Here is a 15,833-nt window from a genome sequence, read left to right on the forward strand (position 1 = left end):
TGCAAATAAAATGTGGTGTTCACAACACTGCACTTTGTTGCAATACAAATAACTTCACTTTTGGGTCATTTATCTTAAAATACTGTCTAGGGTTTTAAATGAAACGTTGTAGTTTGGATTGATTGTCAGACAATACAAGCAACTTGAAGAAGTTACCACCTTTTGCGATCTGGGAAGTTATGACAAGACATTTTAAATTCTTAAAAATGTTTTTTTACATTAAACAATCTGCATTCCTAAACAAGGTACAACATTTCCATGTTCCAGCTTCCAGCTTCACTCCTTCTGAGTATTTAGAGGTTATTTCATAAATCTATTTGAAACGTTATTGTTTGTGTTTGTCCTCAGCTGGACTGTCTGAACCCGGTCAACCATCAGAGGCTGTGTGTTCTCTTCAGCAGCTCGTCAGCGCAGTCCAACAACGCTCCCAACCCCTGCGTCAGCCCCTGGTAAACATGTCCATCCGGAGTGTGGATTATTAAAGAATATCAGACGGTGTTTTTACTGTATTTGTACTCATTGCTTTGGTTGTCAACAGGATTGTCACAATGGAGTTCTACGGCAAGAATGACCTCTCTCTGGGCGTGTTCTTGGAGCGATACTGTTTTAGGTAAGACAACATGGAAGGAAGAAGTTTACACTTATTTAATCCCACTCTTTCTCCCAAAAACTAAATTATTAACATATATATATCAGGGTTTCCGCTAGGATTTTCCCTCGCCGGTCAAATGTCCGAGCAGAATTTATTTTACCGGACTAATTTGAAACTTACCGGTCATATTTCAATAATAATAATAAGAGTTGTGTAGCAGAGTTTCCGTTAGCAGGTAATTACCGGACTATGAGCGGATATGCTTCAGTTTAAAACTCAGTTCACGGGCTCATTTTTATATTGCTTCAGTTTATAATTGTAACAGATTGAAAAATTCAGATTCATTTTTCAATAAATGATTCCACAAACATCAAACAACATAATTATTACATTCAAACAAACTACTTGTAGTAGATAACATACATTATTCAGAAGTTTACATCAACTTTGAATAATAACACGGGAGAAACGGATCCTCTCTTTTCCCCTCTCTCCCTCTCCCCCTCTCTCTCTCCTGACAGCCTGTCAGTTTCTCAAGCAGCTCGCTAAACAGAGGGCGGGGCTTCAGGTGATCATGCAGAGCTGCGTGTCTCGGTCAGACTCAGCAGCTGATCTGATCTCTCTCTCGCGTCCGGTTAAACTTCACTCGCGTTTATGTCCATATCGATCAGATCCAGCTCTCCTGGTCGGCCTTTATAGAGAGCACCGATCAAACTATTAAGAGTGAATATCGGCCGATAATGACCGGCGGCCGATCGATCGGAGCCTCCCTAATTATTACCAGACATTTTGACCGGCAGGTTTTGAATTTACCGGTTTTTAATCAATTTTACCAGCTAAAAACCGGTAATTACCGGCTAACGGAAACCCTGATATATATAACACTGCTTTAATGAGAGATTCATTATCAGAGAGAAACTTTGGAAAGCTATGGCGTTAAGAGCTTAATCATTTTCATATAAGTAAGAAAACAAGGAAATGTCAAGTCAGTTTTAATGGTGTGTGTGTGTGTGTGTGTGTGTGTGTGTGTGTGTGTGTGTGTGTGTGTGTGTGTGTGTGTGTGTGTGTGTGTGTGTGTGTGTGTGTGTGTGTGTGTGTGTGTGTGTGTGTGTGTGTGTGTGTGTGTGTGTGTGTGTGTGTGTGTGTGTGTGTGTGTGTGTGTGTGTGTGTGTGTGTGTGTGTGTGTGTGTGTGTGTGTGTGTGTGTGTGTGTGTGTGTGTGTGTGTGTGTGTGTGTGTGTGTGTGTGTGTGTGTGTGTGTGTGTGTGTGTGTGTGTTTTTTTCATCATCCAGGCCTTCCTACCAGTGCCCCAGCATGTACTGTGAGACTCCCATGGTGCACCACATCCGGCGCTTCGTGCACGGCAGCGGCTGCGTGCAGATTGTTCTGAAGGAGCTGGACTCCCCGGTGCCGGGCTATCAGCACACCATCCTCAACTACTCCTGGTGCCGCGTCTGCAAACAGGTCAGCAACAACATCACATAACAGATAACTAAACATACCATAATATAACATAATCTGGACTGACATTGTATCTCAATGGGACCTGACAGATATGAAAGAAATAATAATAACATTAACATAAAGTATTTGTATCAATACTAAATAAAGTAATGTAGTTTTGATACTTTACTCTAAGATCTGCAAACAACTCAGTAACAACTAAACGTAACCTGAGCTCCCTGAAGGAGAGATGTTGGATTCAAGGGTTCATAAAACTGAATTAAAATTGAATACTGAACCAAATGTTACGTTTTTATTTTCCTTACCAAATTGGAAAAAAAGTAATGTGTATTTATTTTATATTATTATTTTATAAATCAAGAAACATCTGTTCTATGTTTAGGTGTTAAAGGGCCCTTATACTCATTTGATCATAGTTATCATTCAAACTGGCAAGGGGGACATATATACTAACAACTAAAATCCCCACAATGCTTTGCGCCCGGACCAATTTCCAAATCTTTGGCGGAAATCGCGCTCCATTTAAGGCGGGACTTGGCATATGACGCACACCTGTTAGCCTGTTCCACCATTCTTCGTTTTCCGAGGCTAGGAAGGATTCTTGCCTCGCTTCTGAAGCACCTGACTCGAAGGTACATGTGCTACCAAGCAAGCCTCCTCGACATTGAGAAACACCCACCATCTCTGCCTTTTCTTTTCTCAGGTGACTCCAGTGGTGCCGCTCTCCAACGACTCTTGGTCCATGTCCTTCGCTAAATACCTGGAGCTGCGTTTCTACGGACACCAGTACACCAGGAGAGCCAACGCTGAGCCCTGCGGACACTCCATCCACAAAGACTACCACCAGTACTTCTCCTACAACCAGATGGTGGCCTCCTTCAGGTGGGTCACTGTCTTTTATTCAGAGAACATTGCAACAACTGTGATCACACACACACCAAGCCCCCAGGAAGTGCGGAAAATATTCGTTGTGGCCAAACTGCGGTACTGCACTTCCGTGTCAGTCGCTGGGCCCGGATACACTTTTTCCCATTGATTAACATTGGGAAAGAGACGTCTGTAAATCGGTGGATAATGTTTTTTAACTAAATAAACTACCCAGTATGAAAGTTTGTATAGCCCTTATTAAAAACACTCGGTCCTCAAGTTGTAAAATGTGCTAATGACGTTATTCTGGGTTATGTTCCTCTGCATTATGAACGCGCATCTAACCCACGGGACCGCGCCGCCCGGCACGTTCATGTGACGTGTTCAGCACTACATGAGTTTTACCTTTACCCATGGATGCTCAATAAGAACGGATGATATGATTATATGAATACTTTCGTGACGTTTCGCTCTCTCAAAAGTTGGGCCATTTTGTCTTCATGCGCCAATGAGCAACTCTCATAGGAATGAACGAGGCCCCGCCTCCCACGCTGTATCCAGTTCTTATTATACATCCATGACACACACACACACACACACACACACACACACACACACACACACACACACACACACACACACACCTCCACCCCTCAAAGACTGCAACCACTACTATATTAGAAAAACGTATGGCTATTTTACTAATATATGTTTAGACTGGAAGTGTAAAATGCACATTGACATTGAATGTTATCTCGTTGCGCTGTCATCGCTACTACCTCTGCTTTTACCACTCTTATTTATTTATTGTGTCTATTTTTTACTGCAGTGAGAGTTGCAGAAGAAATGTTGTTAAAGATATATTCTATTATTCCACACATGGCAAAACATGTACACTTTACAAAACATGTACACTTATACTGGTTGTTGTTTTTATTTTATTTTGTATAGCGCATGGTAGAAAGGAGCAGGGAGAAGAAAATCTTATTCTACCTGCCCATTCTTAAAAAAGAAAAGAAATGAAATCACCATAAAAAAGTAAAATAAAAGCAATATTCTTTCACCCACAGTTGCTTACAAAACATAAAACCAGAACACAATCAAAAGTCAACTTCTTCATACTGTCTAATTACGGAGACACACATCTGCTTTAGTACGTGCAAACTGATGCTTGATCATGGTGTATACTGAGACAAGTCTTCTACTAGATATCCCTCTCTCTCTCTTCCTCAGCTACACTTCTGTCCGGCTGCTGGAGATTTGTCTTCCTCGTCCCAAGATCTTCATCAGGAACCTGGGACCCTCTAAAGCCAACATGCAGCAGGACCTGAAGGACTTCTCTCTGAAGTAAAGAGTCTTCAGTCTGCGTTCATTTCTACGTGTCAAACACACAGCAAGCAGCAGATAATCATGGCCTTTGATCAGGATTTTTGAAACCATTATTAGAGCCAGGGTGTCCGCGGGGTCTTGATAAACCAATTTAGCGAAAATTAAGGCTATTCAAAATAATTAAACGGCATTTTCCAAGGTCTTACATTCTGTATCTTGTTTTCACTAAGTATATAAATGGTCCAAAGAGGTTGTATTCCACAGTCTGCCTGAATGTAGTCATGGCGTAGGTGTGTCGTGTGATTCTGTAGTTTATTGATGGCATCCCGTTGGGTTTGACGTCATCTGAACAGGACATCGCACGCTCACTGCTTGATAGCGCGAAGGTCCGTTTACGCCGGTTGCTAAGCAACATCGTTATGGGGAAATGCAAGTCTGCGTCCAAATGGTTGGAAGATAAAGAGGAAGGACGATCAATACTGTATACTGTATAGTCAATGTGAGGTAAAGTGTGTCGCCAAGGTAACCGGTTAAAACTCAAAGTGGCGATGAGGTCTTAAAATGTCTGGAAAGGGTCTTAAAAAAGGTCTTGAAAGGTTTTACATCTGACTTCAGGATTCCTGCAGACACCCTGTAGAGCAGATAATGATGACCTTTGATCAGACAACACACTGTTTATCAAACTCTGGTCTTTAGTTGTTTTTATGTTGATATTATTTTCATTGTTGATTCACCTGCCAATTATTCTCTTGAATAATCGTTTAGTCTGACAGAAAATGTCCCCTTTTTCTCAAACGTCTTATATATATATAATGACGAAAAGTTACACATTTTAAATACAGTAATTAATGCAATTTTGCGTCGACCTGTGTTGTACAAAGAAAATTACTAATAATAATCAATTGTATTTATAAGCGTACTTTTCATTTGAGTCAACAAAACTCAAAGTGTAAAATGGTTGAAAAAACACAACAACAAAAGGAATATATATATTTAAGCAATAGCTCACGACAGGCCGCGGTATTTGCTCATATGTTACCAAGTGTGGCAATATGAAAGAAAAATACACACTCTAATTCAAATAGTTTTTATTAGTAAATAATGATGTTCAAAATAAAATAGTCCCTCCGTTGCCTTCTGCATGAAACATAGTGCGAGGTGGTTGCTATGCAACAACACTAACAGCTAGCGAACATATTAGACAGAGAGCGTTGATCCATTATTTGGCTATTTATTTACATGAATGTGTATGTTGCCGTTTATTGTGCAGCCACTGAAAACCTGTGCAGCATCAGTAGCATGGCTGACGAGGTTACTTGTATAGGTTGAGGTTGTTCTAGCTGTTGCTCGGCGTGGTGAGAATATTGCTCCACTTTCTCCGGTCCCCGAGATTGGGCTTCCAGCAGCTCTGGAGAGAGTTTTTTACGGTTGTAGCTTTTCTCAGACGCGGCGGAGGGATACATGACTTGTGAAAAGTAACTACAATTCTATATGCTCATTATATCACGGCTAAGAACCAATCAGATTGCTTGATTTGACTTGTCCATTTTATAAAGTAAACAATACATGTCCTTCAACCTCAGCAGCACCTTCCTTTAGTGATTTGTTTCTTTGCATATCTCCTGTTTACATCAACAACTTCCTCCCCTTGTTTTCCTCAGAGTGACTCAGGTGTATCTGGCCATAGACGACCGCCTCACCTCCCTGAAGACCGACACCTTCAGTAAGACTCGAGAGGAGAAGATGGAGGACCTTTTCGCTCAGAAAGACGTAGGTTTCTCCCTGCAGTGTGTCTCACCTCTGGGTTCTGTTGGGGAAATAGCACCTGCAACCTTGGGCTGCTGTGCTCCGTGTTTTGTCTCCCTATTTCTGCCTGTTGGTGTCAGCTGATAGAGGAGATATTATAGTGCTTTATCTTGTTATGCACAATGTTGATTATTCTCTTAGAACTAGCTAAATACACGGGTCTGAGGTAGAGATCTTCAGAATTGGTTTGGCATCTTCTGTGTCACCTCGTGGCTGCAGAACATGTCTTATTAATTCTCCGGCCGAAGCTCCAAATAAACCATCAGTGTTTACCAAGCCCCCAGGAAGTGCGCCGGACTCTGAGGAAAATATTCGTTGTGTCCAAACGGCGGTACTACAACTTCCCTATCAGTCCGTGACGTCACCCGGCCCAGAAAGACTTTTCCCCATTGACTAACATTGGGAAAGAGACGTCTGTAAACTAAATAAACTACCCTGTATGAACTATTTTATAGCCCTTATTATAATCATTCGGTCCTTGAAGTTGTAAAATGCACTAAAAGCCAAATCTAGATTTATTTTCTCTCTCCATTCATTCTACTGAGCCGAGAGTGGGAGCTCGGGGGGCGGGGCTTAAGGGGCGCATGCTCTGTGAGCGCACATACGGGTTCTTCTGCTCTGACAGCCAGGCATGCTGGGTAATCTGTGACGTTTCGCTCTCTCAAAAGTTGGGCCATTTTGCCTTCATGCGCCAATGAGCAGCTCTCATAGGAAAGAACGAGGCCCCGCCTCCCACGCTGTACCCAGTTCTTATTATACATCCATGGTGTTTACCATTAAAGTTCCTGCTCTCCCGAGTCTCATCTCCATTGATATATAAGTAAGAAAACAAGGAAATGTCAAGTCAGTTTTAATGGTGTGTGTGTGTGTGTGTGTGTGTGTGTGTGTGTGTGTGTGTGTGTGTGTGTGTGTGTGTGTGTGTGGTGTGTGTGTGTGTGTGTGTGTGTGTGTGTGTGTGTGTGTGTGTGTGTGTGTGTGTGTGTGTGTGTGTGTGTGTGTGTGTGTGTGTGTGTGTGTGTGTGTGTGTGTGTGTGTGTGTGTGTGTGTGTGTGTGTGTGTGTGTGTGTGTGTGTGTGTGTGTGTGTGTGTGTGTGTGTGTGTGTGTGTGTGTGTGTGTGTGTGTGTGTGTGTGTGTGTGCGCGCGCGTAGATGGAGGAGGCGGAGCTGCGCAGCTGCATGGAGAAGCTCCAGGCTCGACTGCAGGCCTGCGGGGTGGACTCTCCTCAGCAGGTGCAGGCGGTGCTGGAGTCTCTGGTGATGAAGAAGCAGAGTCTGTGTGAGATGCTGCAGTCCTGGAACGGCAGGTCAGACTCACCGAACACTCCTTTTCGTATGTTGTATTGGATATCACTTATGGATAAGATTGGGTCTAAAACCACCAGACTCAGAGACAGTTTCATCCCACAGGCCATAAGACACCTGAACCTTTGAAAGAACATCCATAACATTCATCGACCATTCTGCACAATTTCTATTATATTCAATTTGATGTGTATTTACTTGCACTATTATCTGTTGTATTGTGTTGCCTGTGACCAGTTCAATCAGGAGAGACTTCACAAGAACATTTATTACCACATGTTATATGGTAAATGTTAAGTCTTTTGCGATCCTGAAATCGTATATATCTAAAGGGGGAAATGCAGCCGTGAGCATAGAGGGAACCCTTTGGATTTATTTGGTGGAAAGTCAAACAAAATCAAACTTCTGAGGAAAAGGAAATGACAAAAACTAGCAAAGATTGAGAAACTGCCACAGTCATCCTACATTTAATCTGTGTTTTTTACATATTAAAGGTCACCTATCATGCTATTTTTAGGCAATAGCATAGGTCTCAGATATATAAAAATATGTAAAAGTGTTTTGCTCAAAATACCAAACAGATCACCCATTCTAGCCATGCCTCAAATCCCTCTAGTTCACTTCCTGTTTCAAAAGTGCTGATTTTGGTATAAAGCTTTAAAATAAAAAGGAGGGGTCTGAGCTCATGCGGGACCCGGCAGCTACCGTCTAAACTAAATGCTGCCGTGATGAAACGCCATATCATGGATTATCAAGGATCTGAAACAGTCTGGAGCTCAAAGGCTTTCTCTCTCTCCGGTTAGACCACAAGGTGAGTTCCTTTCTACTTCCTGCTTCTTCACACACATGCTCTCCAGTACAGGTTAGCTCTGAGTGTTAGCGATGCTAATGTGAACATCGACCATATTACGTCCAAAACAGTCGGGCATTGTTTCTGATAGCAGCTTTCTGATTGGGCCGTGGGTCCACATTTCAGATGTTACGTCATATCGGACACAAATCTGGATCAGCTCCGTTGTTCCCTGTTTTTAGAGATTTGGGTACGGAGGAAAAGAGAGAGGGTTTTATGTTCTGACGCTGCGTGAGTTCCCCGACACCCCGGGGACACATGTTGATGTAGAGAAGACATCAAAAAGTGCATTTTGCATGATAGGTCCCCTTCAAAAGAAGCTCCCAGGCTCTCTTTCTCCTCGTCTTCCTCACTGTGTTTCCTCCTCTCCTCTCTTCAGGCTGCAGGACTTGTTCCAGCAGGAGAAAGGCAGGAAGCGTCTCTCCGTCCCCCCGAGCCCCGGCAGACACAGACAGACCACCGAGGAGAGCAAGGTCTGTCGTGTCATCCATTTACTTGTTGGAAGAAAACAACACATTTGATTTGTCGTTTTGGGCTAGTATCAAGCAGTATTAACTTGTTTATTTGTTCTACAGAGTGGCCTGGAGTCCTCCCCTCGTAACCCCTCACCTGTGGTCCAGAACGGAGACAAAGGTGAGATATCTGTCTAATATTTATAAGATAAGATAAGAAGTACTTTATTGATCCCAAGTTGCAGCAGCATAAAAGACAAGGCATTGTACAATACAAATGACTAGAAATAAACAAGAAAGTAGAAAATGTACATGTTGAATTTACAAATTAACAACAACAAAAACAAAATATAAAGCAAGTTATTATATATACAAATATGTGAGGGATGGAATATGAAATGAAATGTAATACATGTTGATTCTGACAGAGGACCGTCACCTCTGCACACTGCCCTCCACCTCCTCCTTCCTGCTGCCGTCCCCAGGAGGAGACCCCGCGGCTGATCCCTTCACACCTGGACCCTCCTTCACTGAGCAGGACTCTCTCAGCCTCCCAGAGGGTAACAACACACACACACACACACACACACGTATAAATAATCTCTCATATTTTACACTATCTGTCTAATCTGTTTGTTAGAAAAATCTCCCTCATCCCCGGCTTGAGCTTCAATCTCCAGAATGGAAGTAGTCCTCACATACAGAGCATCAACTAGTTCCTGAGCAGTGTCCTTCACAGGCTGATATCCAAGAGAGGGAGTCACACAGTCACAAGATGGAGGAGTAGAAAGCAGTATTCAATGTTTACTTCAGATTAGCTCCACGTCAGAAATGAGCATGCTTGTCATATGTCTCTCTCCATAGAGGCTGAGTCATCATGTTAATCACATAGCTATCATATTCCTAAAACAGTCCTGATGCTCAGTGCTTCTCAAAGTGTGGTCTGCGGACCACTGGTGGTCCGTGAGCGCCCCCTAGTGGTCCGTTAGTATATTGGTAAAATTTCACATTTGAAATAAATACATTTATTTAAGTTTTCCGCACTCTCGCGGGAATATCTCCGCAATGGAACGAGCTTAAGTTTCACTTTCGATTGCATGATATAGCCCAGATCAACACCTTCATCACACATGTTGCCGCTTGTTTGTACAATTTTCAGGCGATTTGTAAAAAACGATGTGTTTTTGGATATTTGTGGAGTTAGGTGGAGTGTTTTTTTATTGGTTAAATGGTCCTTGGTATGAAAAAGTTTGAGAAACACTGTTCTAGGTAATCAGACATCCTGTCATGCACACAGCTACAGTTGTTATACCTTTGTTATCATGTTACTCTCAGATTCAGTATTTTCACAACACTGTTTAATTCTTGTCTGCTTGTGTTCAGATGTGTTCGACGGACACCTGCTGGGCTCCACTGACAGTCAGGTGAAGGAGAAATCCACCATGAAGGCCATCCTCGCCAACTTCCTGCCCGGCAACAGCTACAACTCCATCCCCTTCCCGTTGTAAGTGATTCACTCTGAGGGGTGTAGTGTATTTCTGAGTGCTGAGAAAATGTGTGAAGACTTTAAAATACAGTTGGAGCACTCTGTAAAAATCTATTTAACTTTATTTGCTTTTTTAATAGTTGTTACGTCAGAGCGTGTATCGAAAGTGGGGAAGCAAATATTCACTTCACAAGACTAAATAAAAAGTAAAATGTTACTAAACTGCCCATTTAATCTTTGATCAGATGGAGTGTATTGAGAAATTAAAACTCACATGAGTATTACAGCAACAACGAATGCTGATATTCCTGTTTTCATCACTAGACATGTAGGTAGTAGCACCGATAGCTCCAGCTTTAGCGACAGCAGGATGATCAAGTTTATTATAACTTCCACGAATATATTTTTCTTCGTGATCCTTTGTTGCGGTCAACAAAAAGTACAGCGACCCTCTCACCCTCTCTTCCACACACAGGTGAACAGCTGATTTTATTAACAAGGAGTGTCGCTTATACCCACGTGACCCAACTGATCCCGCACATAATTGATGCAGAAATAATAAGTTATAATATTATAAACAAAGAACAATCAAAAACCCCAGAAATCCCAACTCTGACATTCCTGGCTCCCACACCAGCAATAACACTATGTTGGGAAGAAAAGCCAATGAATGATCTGTACAGGCAGTTTCCACAGGCTTTAAAGGTCCCATGGCCATTTCTACTGATCATAATTCCATTGTTGAGGTCGACTAGAATATATTTATATTATTCAATGTTCCAAACTCACATTGGTTTCTCAAACAGCATCTCTGTAAACTATGTGTATTCACTCTCTGTCCTACACGGCTTGTTGGAGCTCCTGCCCCCCCCCCTATGAGCCCAGTGACCGTCTGCGAGACCCAGCCCGAACACACACACACACACCCGCAGCCTGGCTGGGAGTTTGTGTGTGTGCTCACACACCGACTCACAGCCTCGCCGCGTCCCGCCGTCTCAGGGAGGAGAAATCGGTGGAGCTGCAGCTGAGAAAAGATTGAGTGTGTGTGAGGAAGTCTGCGGATTGGTCAATTTGGACCAATCCACGGACTTAACGTAACGGCTCCACGGACGTAGCGTAACAGCTCCACGGATTGGTCCATTTGGACCAATGGGTCCATTTGGGTATGGGCACGTCACTGTACCCAGGAAGAACAAGAGAAATCTCCAACGAGGCGTTCTGGGGCAGCTAGACAGGTCTTCTCTGTGTAGAGTTTTACTCGCTACAGGGTGTACTTTGAGGGGTTTGCGACTCTGCAGACCGTTTACATGCAGAAAAAGCTACATAACACACAAGGGGACGGGTGATAACCGGAACAGCATGACATGGGAGCTTTAATATTTATTGATCTGTGTTTTCAGCGACCCGGACAAACACTACCTGATGTACGAACACGAGCGAGTTCCCATCGCCGTCTGCGAGCGAGAGCCCAGCTCCATCATCGCCTTCGCTCTCAGGTGAGGAGTTTTCTGCGTGTCAGCTCAGAGTAATGCTTTTATACATGTCCTAGAACAGTGGTTCCCAACCTGGGGGGCGCCAAAGATCGCAGGGGGGGCACCAGGCCTCAGATGATTTGAGGCCACATATCATATTTAGACATATAATTTTTTTTTACATATAATTGTAACGCAATACATGATTGTCACTAAAAGCCTTGTCTCTACATTACAATAAAATATAAAAAATAATTGATTAATTAATTTGAATAAAAATTCAAGTTAGTATTAAAGGCATAAAAAGACAGAAATGTATAATTCTTTCTTTGATAGAAATGTTCCTTCTGCCCGTAAAGTGTCCAAACCAGGTTTTGCTGGGTAAGCGCATGTTTAAAACACAGTCATTGTCCATGCCGGCTTCAGCTGGATTATTTGTCACAGTTGCTCCGATCAGATCGGTCTCCTCCATTTTGTAGATTATTTACGACTTTTGAATCCACGTAAACACATCGGCAACATCCGGCTTACTTTGAGCGTGTGTTTTAAACAGTTTAATCCCTTTGTGAATTGTTTCCACTTCTGCCGTCCTTTAATTTCTTCATACAGCGGGAATCCAGATGAATCCTGAGTCCAATAACCATCAAAGTCACTCCATAGTGCTCCTTAATTACGCTTTCATCCTCCTTTAACACAATACTTCACATCCATCCAGTTTGTGACAGTAGTTGTAGCATTTTGAGAGTTTTAAACTTTAATTACCGCTGTTGCGCCCCCCCCCCCCTGAGTGTGTGTGTGTGTGTGGGGGGGGGGGGCGGCCCTTCCAACAGGAGTCATTTGGGGGGGCTCTTGGGAAAAAAGGTTGGGAACCCCTGTCCTAGAAGATGATGTCAAACGTGATTGCTGTGACGCTTTCCATGTAAGAGTCCGAAGTCATGTATAGTCCATGGTGTTTAATAAAGACGACAAAACAAACAATATACAACTCCAGACCACGCGGTCAACCGAAAGTATCCGAGCTCTTCCTACGTCATATCCCCCAAAACCAGCATCCAGCAGGTGACCCAAATACCAATAAACCACATGTGCCGATTGCCAGAAGTGATAAACTATAAGAATCAAACAAACAGAAATGAAGATAATAATAGAAATAATAAGCCATGGCAAAACAAGCATTTTGGCTCCAACAATGATGATGTGTGTGTTGTGCTTCCCTCCAGCTGTAAGGAGTATAAAACGGCGCTGGATGATCTGTCCAAAGCTTCAAACACAGGCGGGGACGAGACTCCAGTGGTCACCAGGTACGGAGGATTCATGTCTCAGGAGCCAGGGGTGGAAAGTCACGAAACATCATGATAATAAAACACGAGTAGGATATGCAATTCACACCAGATATATCAAATGTATAGAACAGATTTCAGAGGTTGTGGCATATCGATGGTGATTTCTTGTTTGTATTTACCTGCAAAAGCACAATCAACAAAGCAAGAAGGAATTAATGCCAAGGCTCCAGTAGATCCATCAAAAAGTAAAGTAGTATTGTTTCACATTTCGAATGAACACAAACACTTTAAGTATCTGCACAAGTATGCAATTCATAATAATGTTCCTCTCTGATAACAGACACAATGCTCGGTCTGTGCAAGCATCCACTTCCAAAAGAGTGCAGCAGTGTGTTTTACAACCCAAACTAAACACTTTTGCAGTGATGTTTGCATCCTTTAAACACATAGAGAGGCGACGTCCCGCCCTTCTACTTCCGACCCTTGGGACCTTATTTCACATATTTTAACAGCAGAAGAAGAGAAACAGGAAGTAAACACTAACGTGAACGCATTATGGGCTCTTTAGTGTTTAAAGATTGATTAATGGAAAATAAATTGTGACCGTAGCCAGGAATGATTGTGTGGGTGGGCCTGGAGAAACGTTGGTGTGCCAGGGGGAGACCGATAGAACGACTTCCGCCCCATGGGACCTTATTTCGGAAAAAGTATGTATTGAAGTCAATGGAGAGAGAAAGATTATCTTTCGATCCCGTTTGAATTGTGCCACGAATTACACATATGATGTTTGTCAATTTAAAAAATAATTTCCATGACAAAAAAGTCACAGTTTGTCGTAAAACTGTTGAAATATAAGACTATGAAAAATACGCAACTAGAAAGAGTCCCGGTCCCGCATGCTGGCTCTCAGGAACCGACTAACTCCCCTTGTGTGTGTGCACAGCTCTCAACACGCCCAGACTTGAAAGAAAGAAGTGAGACGGTGCGAGACGGGAGATAATAATACATTTGATTTATATAGCACACTTTAAAGACAAGTCATCTCAAGGTGCTTCACAAAGCTATAAGTAAAAAGATATCTAAAGGAGCATATTGGATAAAAAATGGCAATATAAAAAATGAAAGGTTAAGAGCATTTATAAATAAAGTAAAGGACAGTCCGTAAAATGCGGTGTGGATCAGGCGGGTCTTGAGGCATTTCCTAAAAACTGAGAGTGATGCCGGGGTCCGCATGTTCTCTGGAAGCTGATCAGACGTGGACCCAGGGAGGAGAAAGCACGGTTCCCATGGTGACCAGTTTTGTCCGCGGAACAGCCAGGAGATTGGAGCTGTCTGACCGGAGTGTGCGTGAGGTATGGGAATGCTGTCTGGTTAGCAGTTCCTGTCGGTGGGGCCAGTGTGGTCGATGGCGTTGACGACCATCGTGAGGACTTTGTAGTTAATCCGGTGTGTTCCGGGGAGCCAGTGGAGCGAGTGAAGGATGGGGGGGATGTGCTCTGATTTGCGTGTTTTTGTGAGATGTAGTTCATTGAGCGGTTTCACACAAAAAAAAAGTGTTACTTCACAGTTTCACGAGACATTTTAATTTTGTTAACTTGCAAAATTATCTTTTAAATGGACAAACATCATAGGTGTAATTCGAGGCACAATTCAAACGGGATGGAAAGATAATGTTTCTCTCCATTGACTTCAATACATGCTTTTTCAGAAATAAGGTCCCATGGAGCTCCCCGGAAAGGGAGGGACTTCGCCTCTCTGTGGTGGTTAAAAAGCAGGAAGAGCTAAGAGAAAATAATTTAGAAATGTATTTTGTAATCTTTGCTCTCAGTGCTGGAGAGAGTCGGACTAAGAGCAGCCCAGCCAGGCCCAGCGAGTCGGTGTCATCTCAGCACAGCCGCACCAGCATGGACTCGGATCCTCTCAGTGAGTGATCAACACAAACAACAATAACAACTCGCTAAGACATTTTAAACACTTAACATACTTTTATTGTCTGTGTTGTGCAGAGGATGCAGACTTGTCAGATAAACAGAAAAAACAAACCATGAATCCACACGTCGAGCTACGTGAGTAACTCTACGATCATCTGTTTCAAGGAGGAAGTATTCTGATCTAGAAGTACTACTAACAACCTAAAGACCCACCCCGTTAAAAGCAAAATACTGCATTGAAAGTCTTACGCTAAGTATGTGAGTATCATACAGCAAATGTACTGAAATGATTATAAATACTAAGATGTCCCCTGTGACTTTTAAAATATTGATATTAATGTAAAAGCAGGATTTTATCTATGGATGAATCTGCTCATTAATTAATTGTTTTTTAGGTTTGTAAACATTAAAAAAATAATCTGAAATGCTGTCACTATTAAGCTAAATCCAACATTTACAGTATTATGTCCTGATCTCAAAACTTTAGGAAAATACTTGTTTACTTTTTGAGAAAAAGCAGGAAATTACATGACAATCCCGTTTGAAATCATATTTAAATAAACTGTCATATACATTAGGTGGAGAGAAAAGTAAAATGTTCGCTAAGATGTAGTTGAGTATCAGCTTAGTTGCATTACAATAAATACTCAGTAAAGTAAAGGCACTTAAAAATATGTACTTAAGAAAATGTCCTCAGAGCTTTTATGACCTGTAGAAATGTCCACAGTTGTGAATGGATGTAACCCCTAGATTCCACCAGGTCCGTCTGCGCCACGTTACGGCCACGTTACGGCCGCGTTACGGCCACGTTACGGCCGCGTTACGGCCACGTTACGGCCGCGGTACGGCCGCGTTACGGCCACGTTACGGCCGCGTTACGGCCACGTTACGGCCACGTTACGGCCACTCTAGTCAATGGGTGTTATTCCACCCAAATAAACTAATTCGCAGACCCTATCCCTCCGTAGTCGTTCAAGTAGGAGGAGAAATGCCAGCGTT

At 42.6% G+C, this 15,833-nt stretch overlaps 1 protein-coding gene across 1 annotated transcript in view; it reads left to right on the top strand.

The window, feature by feature from the left end:
* pikfyve (phosphoinositide kinase, FYVE finger containing) overlaps positions 1–15,833 on the top strand; it is a 61,700-nt gene that overhangs the window by 38,170 nt on the left and 7,697 nt on the right. The window contains 15 exon segments of the mRNA XM_034109415.2: positions 349–449; positions 539–610; positions 1,885–2,056; positions 2,760–2,938; positions 4,157–4,270; positions 5,914–6,022; positions 7,208–7,362; positions 8,590–8,683; positions 8,786–8,843; positions 9,091–9,222; positions 10,046–10,166; positions 11,549–11,644; positions 12,841–12,921; positions 14,732–14,826; positions 14,910–14,969. Of these exon segments, the coding sequence (XP_033965306.1) occupies positions 349–449; positions 539–610; positions 1,885–2,056; positions 2,760–2,938; positions 4,157–4,270; positions 5,914–6,022; positions 7,208–7,362; positions 8,590–8,683; positions 8,786–8,843; positions 9,091–9,222; positions 10,046–10,166; positions 11,549–11,644; positions 12,841–12,921; positions 14,732–14,826; positions 14,910–14,969 (1,639 nt within the window).

This window comes from Pseudochaenichthys georgianus, chromosome 21 (genome assembly GCF_902827115.2).
Source record: "Pseudochaenichthys georgianus chromosome 21, fPseGeo1.2, whole genome shotgun sequence".
NCBI lineage: Eukaryota > Metazoa > Chordata > Actinopteri > Perciformes > Channichthyidae > Pseudochaenichthys > Pseudochaenichthys georgianus.